This window comes from Bombus vancouverensis, chromosome 13 (genome assembly GCF_051014615.1).
Source record: "Bombus vancouverensis nearcticus chromosome 13, iyBomVanc1_principal, whole genome shotgun sequence".
Classification (NCBI taxonomy): domain Eukaryota; kingdom Metazoa; phylum Arthropoda; class Insecta; order Hymenoptera; family Apidae; genus Bombus; species Bombus vancouverensis.
In genome coordinates, this window is record NC_134923.1 from 3,836,315 (window position 1) to 3,852,139 (window position 15,825).

The 15,825-nt window shown below is 37.5% G+C and overlaps 3 protein-coding genes across 8 annotated transcripts in view; 2 read left to right on the forward strand and 1 right to left on the reverse strand.

Moving 5' to 3' along the window:
- GABA-B-R2 (gamma-aminobutyric acid type B receptor subunit 2) overlaps positions 1–6,031 on the forward strand; it is an 84,177-nt gene extending 78,146 nt beyond the window's left edge. For 5 of the 6 annotated variants that reach the window (XM_076623696.1, XM_076623694.1, XM_076623695.1 and 2 more), the window contains 14 exons: positions 255–432; positions 500–733; positions 823–883; positions 948–1,182; positions 1,446–1,686; positions 1,769–1,891; positions 1,982–2,092; positions 2,225–2,449; positions 2,572–2,754; positions 2,816–2,918; positions 3,005–3,131; positions 3,230–3,705; positions 4,001–4,417; positions 4,614–6,031. In XM_076623696.1, the coding sequence (XP_076479811.1) occupies positions 255–432; positions 500–733; positions 823–883; positions 948–1,182; positions 1,446–1,686; positions 1,769–1,891; positions 1,982–2,092; positions 2,225–2,449; positions 2,572–2,754; positions 2,816–2,918; positions 3,005–3,131; positions 3,230–3,705; positions 4,001–4,417; positions 4,614–5,155 (3,256 nt within the window). In that variant the 3' untranslated portion in view covers positions 5,156–6,031. The remainder of the gene's footprint in view (positions 1–254; positions 433–499; positions 734–822; positions 884–947; positions 1,183–1,445; positions 1,687–1,768; positions 1,892–1,981; positions 2,093–2,224; positions 2,450–2,571; positions 2,755–2,815; positions 2,919–3,004; positions 3,132–3,229; positions 3,706–4,000; positions 4,418–4,613) is intronic. The other variant, XM_076623698.1, reaches the window with a different exon arrangement.
- Positions 6,032–8,171: 2,140 nt separating this feature from the next.
- On the forward strand, positions 8,172–11,694 carry Aldh (Aldehyde dehydrogenase). The gene is made up of 8 exons (XM_033343636.2): positions 8,172–8,359; positions 9,283–9,528; positions 9,609–9,855; positions 10,055–10,389; positions 10,466–10,603; positions 10,710–10,874; positions 10,960–11,117; positions 11,191–11,694. The coding sequence occupies exons 1-8, from the start codon at positions 8,264–8,266 to the stop codon at positions 11,336–11,338; spliced, it is 1,533 nt and encodes a 510-aa protein (XP_033199527.2). The 5' UTR covers positions 8,172–8,263; the 3' UTR covers positions 11,339–11,694.
- Wdr24 (WD repeat domain 24) lies at positions 11,524–15,582 on the reverse strand. The gene is made up of 12 exons (XM_033343627.2): positions 15,152–15,582; positions 14,637–14,753; positions 14,345–14,567; positions 14,060–14,273; positions 13,750–13,998; positions 13,514–13,674; positions 13,258–13,441; positions 13,025–13,178; positions 12,793–12,916; positions 12,204–12,705; positions 11,965–12,126; positions 11,524–11,905 (listed from the first exon to the last, which is right to left on the reverse strand). Exons 1-12 carry the CDS (start codon positions 15,246–15,248, stop codon positions 11,777–11,779), a joined length of 2,316 nt encoding a protein of 771 aa, XP_033199518.1. The 5' UTR covers positions 15,249–15,582; the 3' UTR covers positions 11,524–11,776.
- Between the last annotated feature and the right edge of the window lie 243 nt (positions 15,583–15,825).

Below are 15,825 nucleotides of genomic sequence, written 5' to 3' on the forward strand. Positions count from 1 at the left end.
CGCACATCACGATATTAAATTTCGTGTCGCTTCATATGTCTACGCAAATTTGATGCTATTACAATGAAATGCAGAACCTTATAAAAAAATTTCATTGTGTACCAATACTTTTTGTAGTCACTAAAAACGAAGACTTTACATTAGATATTTTATTCAATTTTGCGTGTAATGTAAATATGCATTTTTGTACCTTAAAGTTTCATAAACTGTCTCAGATTGATCCCTGAATTCACCGAAGCATATTGCGTTTGCAGATTTGGCATGTTTGGGAGAAAATATCAATGGGTGATCATGGGAACGTATGCTAATGACTGGTGGATGCATTCTGGAGGCGGATGCAATTATACTAATCTTGTGGAAGCTCTGCAGGGTGCTATATTAACTGACCTGCTGCCGATCAAAACGGAGGAGCAAGAGACCGTAGCTGGAATCGTAAGTACCAGTAATACCAGTAGAAATTCAATCGCGTGCTGTCAACGTTCTTCTTGATTTTCTTTAGACAACCGAGCAGTATCAGTTCGAGTATGACTCGAGACGAGGCGGGGAGTATTCCAGATTCCACGGATATACGTACGATGGTATATGGGCGGTTGCTCTAGCTATAGAACGCGTGGCAGGCAAGATAACACATCACCGTCGCAATCAGACCATGTCGGATTTCAGATACAGGGACGAATTTTGGGAAGAACTTTTTCTCGAAGCTCTGAAAAACACCAGCTTCGAAGGTGTCACGGTCAGTATGAAGCCACGATTATTCAAATTAGGTCCTCTATAAGTCTATCTAGTCTCTATTTAAAGGATCGTGTGTGCATAATTTTCCAGGGACTCGTGCGTTTCTATGATAACGAAAGGAAAGCGTATATTCTGTTGAAACAGTTTCAAAGTGAGTATGAGACGCGACGATGTCGCTAACTTGAGAGATTCGTGTGCGTTTTCTTCTATCACAGGAGACAGAGAGGTAAAGGTCGGCGAATTCAATGGCATGACAGGGGTTCTGAATCTGTCCAAGGGCGAACCCTTGGTCTGGGGAGGAAAATCACCACCAAAAGATCGAACGCTTCACATCATCGAGCAATCGACCGTAAATATTACGATCTACGCCCTGCTCGCTTCCGCGGCTAGCGTGGGTATCACCATGGCGGCCATTTTTCTCGCCATCAATATCAAATATAGAAATCAAAGGTGATTATGCGATAAAGGGATAGTTCCTTCGTTTTTCTTCTTTCTCGCGAACTTCATCGTGGGCTCGTTCTGCTCGTCTTTTTGACACGAATCGAATCGAAGAGCACGGAATTAAGATGCACGGGTAAAAGGACGATCGTGTTCTTTCAAACGAGAAAAATTGTACCGTTGGTTCTTTTTTTTAGCTCTTCTTTTTACCCGTACAGTCGCGATATTCTCTTTCCCTTCTCATGTCCGACGTTCGATCATCTTCGACGTTTCAGATACATAAAAATGTCATCGCCGCATTTAAACAACCTCATTATCGTCGGATGCATGCTGACCTACAGCAGTGTAATTTTCCTTGGGTTAGATTCGCAGCTGTCCAGCGTAACGGCATTTCCCTACATTTGCACCGCCAGAGCATGGCTATTGATGGCTGGCTTTTCCTTGGCCTTTGGTTCCATGTTCTCGAAAACATGGCGAGTACACTCGATATTCACCGACGTTAAATTGAATAAGAAGGTGAGTCGATCGGTTCGTGGTCTGCGTTTTTCATCTTCACGCTACGCGTGTGATCGCAATGTCCCTTACGTTTTTCCTTTAGGTGATAAAGGATTACCAGCTGTTCATGGTGGTTGGTGTATTATTGGTTATCGATTTGGGGATTATGACGACCTGGCAGGTTGCAGATCCATTTTACCGAGAAACGAAACAAATGGAGCCTTATGTAAGCGCAACAATATCTATCCAATATACAGAGGTGAAAATATGGTGCATAAAAAAGTACGAATAGCGTGAATTACTTCTTCCGTTTCAGCCTCATCCTTCAAGCGAAGACATCATCATAATACCAGAAAATGAATACTGTCAAAGTAATCGAATGACCATTTACTTAGGATGTATCTATGCATACAAAGGTGTCTTGATGGTAGGTAAATGCTTACCGAACGATCCATTCGAGAGACAGCGCCGGCATGATTACAAATTTTTCTCAAGTAATAGAAAGAAAAATTAATAGCGAAACGAAGGATGTTACACAATACAATTTTTTATCTTGTAGATATTTGGCGCTTTTTTGGCATGGGAAACCAGGCATGTTAGTATTCCGGCGTTAAACGACAGCAAATATGTCGGAATGAGTGTATACAATGTTGTGATCATGTGTGTTACCGGAGCAGCTATAAGCTTCGTGTTGGCTGACAAACAAGACGCCATGTTCATTATGTTGGCGATATTCATAATATTCTGCAGCACCGCTACTCTATGCTTGGTTTTCGTACCAAAGGTACGCAAGCTTTAAAACGCAAATTCTTATGTATTTATATCTTTTACTTCATACTATTATGTTATTATTATTTTGTCGCTTTGTTGGTAAAAACAAAGCTAACGATTCGTTTTCCACGTTAGCTGATAGAATTGCGAAGGAATCCTCAAGGTGCGATAGATAAACGAATCAGAGCCACGCTCAGGCCAATGTCAAAGACGCGAAGGGATTCGAGCATCAGCGAATTGGAAGAACGTCTGAAAGAAGCCACGCTGGCGAATCAAAAGTTTCGTAAGCAACTGCTGGAAAAGGATTCAGAACTTCAGGTAAACGAGTGAGACAATTCAAGCAAAATAGCCATTGAATGAACAATTGTATTGATTGCAGATGTTTCTAAGGAGGATCGATGATCAAACTGCATCGAATACGCAAGAAGCGATGGACAGACTGACGGTTCCGAGACAAGAAGGCACAACGGTGAAAAAAGAGGGTAAGCAGGGCACGATTGTATTGCTTCTTTTCGATATTCTAGCACGTTATTCCCTATCCTATTGATGCCCTTTTATCTTATCCTAGGTCTATCTGTTACGACAGAGACAACGGACATTTCGATGTCGATGTGTAGCCTAAACTCGACTACCACATCTCAACCGGAAGGCGGCGACTACACGAATTCAACCGCGACCGAGCATCAAATTGGCAAGTGCGTATACGATCTACTCGTCTAATATCGCTATATTAATATATTGCGATTAAAACAATGCTACCAATAAATTTATATTCACGTTTTTTCTCTCCCAGGAAAAAGACGTCTTTCTCGAAGGTACCGGCAATTGCGATCGATAGCGAACGAGTTCCTTTGGTTCCCGAAATGCAAGAGATCAAAAAGGGGACCGTAGATAGCTCGACCTCGGCTCCACCCTCGGCATTGAAACATGTGGACGACTTCGGCCGTAGAAGAAGTCGTTCGTCCGGACCTGGGAAAGAGAGCGAGCCTCTTCTTACCGAAAGGAGTCCGGACTCACGACCTGATGCTGGTAAAACGAATGTCGAATTCGTCCCGGAAATTGTCGAAGAAGGAGACGCTATTATCCTCGAAGAGACTGAGATACCCAGACATGGAAAGTCGATCAGATCTAAAGACGATCGTAGGTCCAGACTCCCTACACCTCCGCCGACAAAAAATGTCTCGTTTGGTGAACTTCATGAGCAGAACTACCTCGAGCAGGCGATTCTGCCTCCACCGTTGCAATTCGTGCCCAAACATCGACATTCTGGTGAGAGGTCAACTTCTATATATTGCGCAAAACTGGAAAGAAGTCCCTTGAGTCTTCTCGACCAATCTTCTGATTACTCCCTTCGCTCGTTTCGTCTGATACAATGTTACATGATCTTATTTGTAAATGTGAAACTTTCCACCAATATGTGCGTCTGATTTTATAATCGTATTGGATTTATTGGAGATAACCAATCAGCACTTCCTTCCAGCTCTCCTCAGTACTTATTGATCCTACGATTCTCGCGATGAGTTCGTGCAAGTTCTCACTTCCAATCACTTTCGTTTCATTCTAGTTGCGGCGACAAACGCATCCGCTCATCATTCTCTGAAAAGGAGATCGTCCGTAAAAAGTAACGGGATGGCTCATTCCCATCACGAGTTGTTCCAAACCCGGAGGACTAGCGTACCGGCCAACTGCATCAGCTATATTTCGACTGAAAACGTATCCAAATCCGAAGCAACGGAAATCTCGTTGAATTCTGGCCTCGATAAATCTTACGTTATCGGCGAGTGCGGTCATCGTCGGGCGTTACTTTCTGGTACTGGGTACCGCTGCGAGAAACACGGTGGTCGAAGACACTCCCGGACGATGTTGAACGGCTCGGCAGAAACTCCGCCTCCACCGCGAAGGCAGAAAAAGCACTACGATTCTCAAAACGCAAGTTCTCCGAGTGTGCCCGCTATGGTCAACGCGAGTTACTCCGATACAGGTGAGTAACGCCACTCTTTTTGCTACTCTGTCATATTGTCATATTTCGATTTTGATAAAATCCTATACTACTTTTTAATAATGGTAAATTGTAATAATTGTAAAACTATTTCATAATGATTAAAAATGGAAGAAAACCGTAACTCAGCATTTTAATGGATGTGGAATAAACATTTCCGTGCTCCATGTACTTGCAGAGAAATATGAAGGATCCATGTCAACGATCATCCAGCGGTCAGTGTCCGAGAGATCGCGAGAAAAGTGTCCTAGGCTGCGAGGCGAGGGTCACGCGATGATCGAGTGCCCGCATCGCGCCACCCGCCGAATACGAGAGTGCAGACACACCGAGTCGAAGCTACGGCAGCAGGCTCGCCTGGAATACGTGCAAAGTACGCCAAACGTCGCTACCATTCACAATAACAAATTCGCAAGCGCGAATCCGCGTGGAAGTGGCAGTGGCGGTGGTGGAGGCAGTGGTGTGGCTGGAAGTGCGAACGGACCGGGAACGGCCAGCTCCGTGACCGGTAGCAGTTCAGACGTTGTTGGTGGTTCCGCTGCGAACGTTTCGAAAATGTATAGTGCCGTGTCGGACGGCGAATTGCTCGATCTGGCGATCTTACCGATTTTTCAGAAGCTGCTCACCGAGAGGCACAAAAGTTCCTCGAGGGCCGGCTACGGCGCTAGTGTAGCCAGCTGTCCGAATATATCTATCAAATGCGACATCGTTGAATACCTTTAACGATCTTCCAACGATTAGTTTCGAATTTCATCTGGTGATCTCGTTCTCTATCTCTTTTCCTTTCTTCGAGCCCTCTTTCTCTCTTCACGGCCTTAAGACGCGTCATAAACTCGCGAAACGCGTTCCTTGACGGCCGAGACATCTTTTTTCGCGAGCAATCATCGTTCCTTTCTCGAGCCTGCCTACCTTTGCGATACTCTCGCGGACGTTTGAGCGAGCAGCAGCGCTGCTATTTCGAATATACGTAAATGTACGCAAATAAGACGCTATGTTATTCATAAGTCATCGGATGCTTCGTATGTTTCTTACATAGAGATATATATGAACGTTGTAATTGCAAAAAGAAGTTGACATTTATTAATCGTTTTTATGATAAGAAAATTATACTATGTTTTAAAGATTTTATTATAAAATATTTTAATAAACGTTATGTTTCAAATTGACGAGGGACTGATGACTTATGGATAGGAGTCCTATCATAGGACTAAGTAGGTATAAGCGAACGTTACATTCCTATGTGGACGGAACGGAAACGATATCGAAGGACTAACGAGAGGATGCCGGCCTCTGTTCGACGCTCGAGAATCTTTTAGCCTTTCGGTTAATGAAACGAATCGAACGAATCGCTCGCGATATTCTACGGACAAGTTTTACGGAAATCTACAGCGTCTGCACTGTAACGGTTACTCTTCTGAACTTTTGCCATTTTCGTTTCCTCATCTCGATTCTCGTTCCGACGACGAAACGTTGTACAAAACGATACAGACACATGACGCCTTTGCGTCCACGAGAAAACGGATGTCACAGCGACCTATCGTTCCAAAATGCGGAGCCCCGTTTTTTATAACAAATTACATGAAAGCAGTTTGTCATACGTTGCATCGATTCGGTCGATAAGAAAGAATAGCCAGTATTGAAATGAACGTAGAAAAAAAGGGTGTTAGCGTATGCGTCTAATCTAACTCTATCATTGTAAGCGTGCGTAATCGTTTTAAATAATTTTATAGCGTACGAAATTCGTACAATCGCTGTTTAGCAAATTCGAAGAATAGACGTACGAGTCGAAAAATTTCGAACCGTTTTATAGGATTTTTCCCTCGCGTTTCGAGGGAGATAACTTTTTTTTACGTTATACCAAGAGTCTCTTCTCAAAAGAGAAACAGAAAAAAATGAAAAAGTAAAAAAAAAGGAACAAAAAGGATTAAAGGGAAAAGAAAATGAAAAAAATATATCACGTATGTTGATTTTTGTCGCAAATACGCGTTCGCGTCATATTAAATCATATTTAATGAACTTCTTATTACTGTACTGACGCAAATTAATTCTAAACTGATTGTTATCAACTCCTGAGACAGCTCAAAACACACTAACACATTGACATGAAAAATAAATAAACAAGTGAAGCATACAATAAGCGTTCACAATAAGAGGCTTTTAAAAATATTACCCTTGTCATGATCTAAAACTGTATTCGCTTTTTCACGATAAACGGCCGGCGTCTTTTTGTTGACGAAATATATCACAATGTAAACAATTTGCGGGCAAGTTCTAAATGTGATCTAAATGCCTAGTAAAAGGAATCGATGAAATACTGTATTATCTTTTCGTTCCGCGTATTTTATCCTGATCCATTTTCCTCTTCTTCTCTACCCCGCGCTTTCTCTGTTTCTCTTTCACCTTCCTTCCTCGTTCCATATTATTTCATTCGTATCTTTTCTCCTTCTGTTCTTCTATACGTATTTTTTTTGACTAAAATCTGAAACAGCCTACGATAAACGAAAAGTCGAAAAAGCGTCCGGATATTTGGAAAAGCGTATTCTCTGAGAGCCTAATGCTCGTCACAGAACTTTCATTGTGTGGTTACGCGAGTCTTGTATATAACTATCGAAATAAATGTCATGTTTACAGGTAAAAATAGGCATTTGTTATGTAATACGAATTATACCCGCTTCATACTTTTTAAGACAGTTTACAAGCAGGCGTAATTCCCCCTTTTAATTATAAATACACTTGTTATCTTTGTATGTTGTGCCACAGTAATTTTCAGTCGTTTGCGAAACTCGCGATGCACGAAACATCGAAATTTGAAAACTTTGGAAAAACTTCGATAATTTAAAGTAATTAAGTGCGAGTCGATACTAACAGGTCAATTATATTAAATTTTATCAATAAAGTTGATTCATTTGTTTTCCACTATCTTACGTTCCTTAAATGTAAATCTGCTCATTACGATCGATATCTATAATTCTATACTAAACAAGAAACAGTCAATGAAGTTGTACACACGTACCTCTTCTTATTTACGAAATTTTCTTAGAAATATTTAATGGGCTGCTTTCCTTTGATATTATAAAGAAATGTGGATTCTACAAATAATCCCAAAGCTAATTGGCATTGTCTAGGATAGATTTGACGTATTTTATAATAGAGCAATCTACTAATATAAAGAAAATACAATTTAATAAAACGGTGATTTGATACTGAAATGATCGATCAACGAGACGATCCAATTACATACTTACATTCGTTTTGTTTCTGGACACAGCGATGTACATATATAGATAGTATCGCACAAAAGAATCGTTATTCGAAAGCTAAAAAGCTACACAATATAAATTAGATTAAACATAATTGATAAAGTGTTTAATTCTAATAGAATGATAAGATTATGTCGAATGGAATCTAATCAAATAATAAATAACAATAATTGGAAGGAATCTAAACAACAATTGGTATTCTTAGCACATAATAGGTATGATTGGATTAATAACATATACAGACATATATGCGTGTATGTGTGCTTTATCACATATTTAACCTCTTATATACCAGATCATTGCGTACACGTCTTGTGAAAAATATTTATTTATAAACTCGATGAAACGATAACGACACATATAATGTGTAACGATAATTTGCTTTGAACAACATACAAATACACTATATACACATTATTTCTTATGATACAAGAAACCAACGCGCATGTGCACTTTTCTCTTACAGCTACGCAACGCAACTAACCTCGGCACTGTGCCGACAGCAACAAAGAGCAGTAATGTTCCAACTAACGTACGTGTTGGACCAGTTGCGATAATTAGAAAAGTAATTATGTTGCGGTTGCTAAAAAACGTTCAATTACCACGATACTTATCCACTGCTGCTAGACCGGCACCAGAGAGGAATCCTGCGATTCTTTATACAGGAGTAAGTATTGTTTCTTCTTGTGCGTGTGTCTATATTGAGTCTCTTCTATTTACAGAATTTTTTATACCTAACATCTACAGAAATGTATCTTACGATTTCTTGAAAAATCTTTCTCCTCGTGTGGATCTTCGTTAAAGTAACAGATTTTCCTAAAAACAGAAGATTTATATTTTTTCTACATATAACAATCAAAGATTTTTGTCTATTAATTCGTTGTACGTAATAGATTTAGCAAAATAAATGCTTCTCACTTTTACTTCATACTTATATATAATGTTCTATAGTTCAAATGTTATTATAGTTCAAATGTCTATTGTTACGTATTGTTACGGAAATCAAAGACAAAAGATTTATTTTAAAATTTGTTTTAGAAGCGAATAAAAGTAGATTAGATAAAGGCTTAATAGCGATTGAAGATTAATAAAGAAAAACATGACGGGTCACATTTTTCATTTTATCAATACTATTCTTTATTAATTTTTCGAATTAAATATTTTTGCGACCAAGAAGCAAGAAAAGCCGACATGTCATGTTTGTTTCATGTTCGATGATTTATCTATAATTGTTGTATTTAAATAAATATCATAGCTTTAACGAAGTTTTTAAGACATTGCGAAATTTATTCAGATAAATATAATCGATAATCAAGAAGCTTATGTTGCAAACGTATTTTCATAATTCGCAATTTTCGCTTTCTAGTATTTATCTTTTCAACGCGGTTTTTTCTATGGTCTTTTTCATACGCCTAAATATCCTTGATTACCTACAATTCGTATATTTAAGATAAAAATAAGTGATATTGTTAAATAACAGTAACGATAATTATAAACAAAACATGTCTCATCTATGAAAATTCATATTAGTCTGAATATTCATTCATAGATTTATTTGGCCTTTTAATGGGGAAATTTATTTTACCTTAGATATTTATTGATAACGAATGGCACCGGTCAAAGTCTAACAAAACATTTCCCGCAATAAATCCTGCAACTGGTGAAATTATCGCGGAGATACAGGAAGGTGATGCTGCTGATATCGATGTAGCTGTAAATGCTGCCAATAAAGCGTTTAAATTGGGTTCGCCATGGAGAACTATGGACGCTTCGGAACGCGGCGTATTATTGAACAATTTGGCGGATTTAATGCAACGTAATCACGCTTATCTCGCGGTAAAAATACTTCTGCACTGCATGAAGTACTGTTTGGGGGAGCAATTACTGATAAAATTTAAAATCTCTATATGCATCAGTCTTTAGAAACGCTAGATAACGGGAAACCATACTCGACAGCATATGAATTCGACATTCCTGGAGCTATAGCGACATTGCGATATTACGCAGGATGGGCTGATAAAAATCATGGCAAAACAATTCCCGTCGATGGAAAATATTTAGCTTATACTCGTCATGAACCGGTTGGCGTTTGCGGTCAGATTATTCCATGGAATTTCCCCATCCTTATGATGGCCTGGAAGCTAGGACCTGCTTTGGCTACTGGTATATAATTGAATAATACCTCTTCATATAATATAATATTTCTTCTTCATACAATAATTCCTTGATAATAGATATGAGTTGACTGATCAAAAACGTTGAAGTTGTGTTCACACGTAAAAGTACGGTTACAGTATTGTGCGTATTATATAATAATGATGGACCTCTGCAATTGCAAGTAATTACATTTTTTGGTTTGTAGGAAACGTTGTCGTATTGAAACCAGCTGAGCAGACGTCTCTAACGGCACTGTTTATAGCTCAATTAACCAAAGATGCTGGATTCCCTAACGGAGTAGTCAACGTCGTTCCTGGTTACGGTAAAGCCGGTGCTGCGCTAGTTGCTCATAAATTAGTTGATAAAATAGCATTCACTGGTTCCACTGAAGTTGGAAAACTGGTACAGCAGGGTGCTGCGATGAGCAATTTGAAGAGAACCACGTTAGAACTTGGTGGAAAATCGCCAAATATAGTCTTGAGAGATGCCGATCTTGACCATGCTGTAGAAACATCTCACTTTGCACTATTTTATAACATGGTAGTGCTATAATTTTTTAATTTCAGAATAAAATCTATTTCTATAAATTTACTACTGGGTTATATTTTTCCAATAGGGTCAGTGTTGTTGCGCTGGCTCGAGAACTTTTGTAGAAGATGATATTTACGACGAGTTCGTGGAACGAAGTGCAGCACGCGCTAAATCTAGGGTTGTTGGCGATCCGTTTGACGAAAACGTGGAACAGGGTCCACAGGTACCTAATCAACTTCAAGACGAAGTCAAAATGAAGACATTAATTTCATTGCGTTCATAAATTAAATTCAATTTTTTCTATATTTTACCTCTTGTTTTATCGACAGATCGACGAGGAACAAGTAAATAAAATCATGTCCATGATTGAATCAGGTAAACAGCAGGGAGCAAAGTTGGTTTCCGGTGGTACGAGGGTTGGTGATAAAGGCTACTTTGTCGCACCTACGGTATTTGCCAACGTTGTGGATCACATGACCATTGCTAAAGAGGAGGTGCATATGAATTAATAGAGAAATTTCTTACATACTTCTAAATCGCAACAAGCATCTACAAATAACGTAATGGTATTTGCTTCAGATCTTTGGGCCAGTTCAACAAATTCTCAGATTCAGCAGTTTGAACGAAGCTATTACACGCGCTAATGCTTCCGAATACGGACTAGCAGCAGCAGTATTTACAAAAGACATCGATAAAGCAAATTATATCGTTCAAGGACTTCGTGCTGGCACTGTATGGTATGTTAGACAATATTTTAAACAACTTTTTTTCTATTTCCTTGTTTTTTATATTATTCACTATATGCTCCAGGGTTAACACATACAACGTTCTAAAACCCCAAGTACCATTTGGCGGTTTCAAAATGTCGGGACATGGAAGAGAACTCGGAGAATACGGTCTCCATGCGTATACCGAAGTAAAGAGCGTCATAATGAAACTTAATCAGAAAAATAGTTAAAACAGTTCGTTCTAAGTTTGTTTTCACTTATTTTTTGTCAAAATTATGGCATTTTATAATTTTTGTACCATTATACTATTTTTTAACAAACATTATTAAATAGTTGAAATATAAAATAAGAACTTCACATATTTACCTGCTAAAAAACAGAAATGTTCAAGAATAAAACTGCTGGAAGCAAGAACTAAGTATTTCAAATATGAATGTATTTTTGTACAATTTGTATCATTGAAAAAATGTAATGTTATCTTAGAGATAAAAAAAACAGAACATACAAGTCTCGCGAGCGTGTGTTTCAAACACCATTGTACAATTTACAAAAATATAATTAATAAATAATTTAATCTTTTTATATACATTTGGTATTTCGTAGAGTTCCTATGCTTTTAACCCTGACGGAAAATGTGGAACACTGTAGTCGTTATTGTCACGATATTTTTAAGTATATTCGCATATGTGACCGCAACCAGTAGGGCATTGTCGATTGCAACTGAACCATTCGTTCATATGAACAACATGACCACCATGTGTACAGCCCTGACACCATGCGTAAATTCCTCGAACAACCTATATATATGCGAATAAAGTTATAATGATATAAGAGCAATCGTAATTCAATAGCTTACCTGATGACAAACCGAGCAGAGTGCGTGATGAGACGTATGACATCGATCGCAAAACCATGCTGCACGTTGTAATGGCTTTGAACAAGCTAAGCAACACGTGTGTATTACGGTTGATTGTTGATTTAATTGCGACACGGATGGAATCCAGACTGACTGAATAATCTACCGATGCATATCAACTTAATTGTGATTTCCATATGAATATTATTAAGATGTTTTAATAAGAATTTGTCGCTAACCTGTGTAGCCACGTTCCAAAGTTTAAATCTTGCAAGCATATCTAAGTATTCTAATATCCAATGTTCTTGAACAGCAGTTTCGATGTTCAAGTTTTTTCGTTTTTCTCCTAACGCGATAAGAATCGACGCAGAAGTTTGTATGTCTCTAAGAGCGGCATGGTGCTTCAAAGCTTCTTCGATCAAGTTTGTAGGATCCCAAAATTGTGGTTTAGGTATATTCGAGACTATTAACTGACTTGGTTGATCTTCAATCATTAATGAAGCACAGTCTTCGTTAATATCTGGTGGATGATTTGGAAATTGTTCCGGTGGTGGAGATCTGTCCTTTATTTCGTGTCGCAAAGGAAACGCCTCTTTGGACAGCGTCCAATCGTTATCGTTATTTATCATATTATGCATGTAACTGGAAGTATATTCCATAGTCGTAGGTTCGAATTCGCTTTCTCCAAATAAGAAATCTCCTTTGGATGGACCTTTATGATCAATAAAAGCTCGTCTGTAGCTAGATATCACATAAAAGAACAATGTAAATATACCAGCTACAGTAAACATGGCATGTAATATTTTCCATTAATATAGTTAATATTACCTAGGTAACATAGACCCTATAGAATGTTGGTTTTCTGGCGTTTCGTCCGTCTCTGTCTCATCGTCACCTCCGCTAGTTGCACCTGTTACTTCTCCTTGTAATGACTTTACATCATTTTCATGTACTTGAAAAAAATATTGTAAACATCGTTAAAAGTCTGTGAAACTTTAATTACTAGTGAAAATTATAGTTAAAGACCGATTGTATTACTTAAGCATACTGATATCTTTACCTGTATTTGATTGATCTATACCAGATCCGATTGTAATTTGAGCTAAATTTAGTGTATTCACTATATCTTCTTTGGAAGCAGTTGGAGGTGTTTTTAAAATAGCTCCCAGAGGATTCGCGTATAAAGTTTTTATAATATTCCACACCGTACTAATCTAATTGAAGTTGATTTTGTGCATTAATAATATAATACGAGCGTGAGGTACAATGATTTTAAGTTGAACGACTGCATACATCATTTCTACCGGCATTTCTGGCAACGATGGCATTATGATCGCAAATGTCATTTAATCTCCCAGAAAGCAAATAACCTTCTGCACAAGCTCTAAACCATTTTGGTTCCCGTGGCATATTTATAGCAAATCTATGCATAACGCTAGATGCCATACAAAACGTATCATTTGTAGCTGGTGTCTTCCTATAAATAATTGTAGAATTATATTCATTGACTTATTTTTCAAGATTATTTTTAAATAGTAACTTTATTAACCTCATTATATTAGTTAATTGTTTCATTGTAGTTGTAACATGAACATTTACTTTACAAGCATATACAATGTCTCCTTTCGGATTCAACGCAATCCCTTGCGGATTCGCCTTACTCGCAGGTCTGGTTGCATCTTTGAACACATGATGATATAATGTGCAGTCCTACAGAAGAATATTCTGCTAATACTTTTCAATAATGCAGGCAATACTTTACTATAAATATTATAATGTTATTACCCTGCTTGTTGACAAGAAAGACTGTGGATTGCCTCTCCATGCAACACCAGTTGGAACGTCTTTATGTTCATTGAAACTTGCGAAAGGTATATAAGGCCTACGAATATCCCATACATTTATACTACAGTCTACTACAAGAGCACAACTGGATATATGATATTTTCTTTGAGGTCTCCATTTTATACGACCTACTGATGCAATTGTGTGTATAATATAATCACAACTAGGTTTACCTAATAAGTCCCAAACCTGCAATTTTCCATACATTAGTTTTGATTCAGATGAGAAATAACATATAGTTACAAACTACCTTAATGGTCTTATCTCTAGAAGCAGTTGCAAGCCAAGCAGTTTCAGGATGCCAATCACAGGCAAATATGGGACCACTATGGGCAGTGAAATGTTGAAAGTAACGGTCTGGTTTGCGTAAGTCCCATTGTTGCACGTGGCCATTTTCAGAAACAGCGGCAAAAGTATGAGGTGAATGAGGGCAAAACTGTACATCTCTTACTGATTCTGTATTACTGAAATTAACAATATTATCTAATACTTTTCAATATGCATATGTTGAAATATTTCTTAATCATATATTTACCTATAAAAAGTTCTAGTAGCTTCTTTTATTCTCAAATCAAAACATTTCATAGTACCATCTTGAGAACCTGATATCAACCACATAGGTTCTGTCATATGGAAACTGACTTTATTTACAGTCCTTTTATGGTCGATAAAAACATGTTCCTGCTTGGATCTGGATGACTTATTTAAGTTCCATACTACCACTGCACCATTTGTAGCTGCAGTAGCTAATATATGATCTGAGAAAAGAAATCGCCCATTATCTCTTGACATTTTAGACAAAATAAAGGAGAAAGATTAAAATTTACCATCAATAAGATTCCAAGCAACATCATTGCAAGAAAAATTTAAATTTAAATTTTTCCCAACACGTAGATTACAAGCTTCTTCAAATCTATCTTCTAATAAAGTAAATATTTTGAAAACTGTAATTGAAAATAATTAATCAGTCATCATTTCTTCAGTAATTAACGCTTTGACTGCCATGTTGGTCATATATGACCGGCCACGGTTTTTCCTGTGACGCCACGGTGGTCATTGGTACAGGAGCGCTTGAACTTCTTACAATTGTAAAAATTGAATGAAAATTGACAGTTAGGACATTTTGAATATAACCGATAAATAGAAGATACTTTGAAATAAAAAGTGCCCCATTCAACAATTAAACATTTTTATTAGAACATCAATAAAAAAAAATGAGAACAAATCTTGCATCTAATGGTGCACTGTATTAAAACACTGTGGCGTCCTGAGCGAAACATGTGATTTCAGTGTGGCAGTCAAAGTATTAAATAACTTAGTATTTTATGATTGAATAATTTACCATTGCGACCTGCTATAACAACTTGACTGTTATCTTTATTAAGAGCTAATGCATTTGCTGGGCCTTCTTGAGTGATACATACAGTTTTGGAAATCATGATGAAATTCTTTTAAATATATCTTTTTAGTTTGTCAACCACAATGTGCCATATACATAAATAAATATATTTAATTTGCACAAATTTTAAAAATATTCGTGTACAAATTATCTCACTATTCCATACTTTAGTAAATAAAACAAATACGCATAGATGAATTTATTAGTGATAACAACATCGATACAATATTAAGTCACCTTTTTTAATTCTTACATTTTATTAAATTCCAATTATGCCATACATATTCTTTTCACAACAACCTCTTATATATATTTGAAATATATACAATGTATAAAAAGTTTTTGTGTATACTGCATACTAGGCATGAGTAGTAAGGAATAGGAAGATCGCCGATGGAATGTGAAAAAATCAGTAAAAACTAAGAATAAGGGTCTCTAGTGATCAATGGCTGAACTATACGCACGTTTCTTCTACGCTGCTCTTGATGAAAAGAATGAGTGTACACGACGTGGCCGTATTAATATAGCGTTATTTCCAAAAATCGGCCAGATTGTGCCACCTCCTATGTTGTCATATTCTCCTGAAGCAAAATAGCAAAATCGACTGAAAACATTTT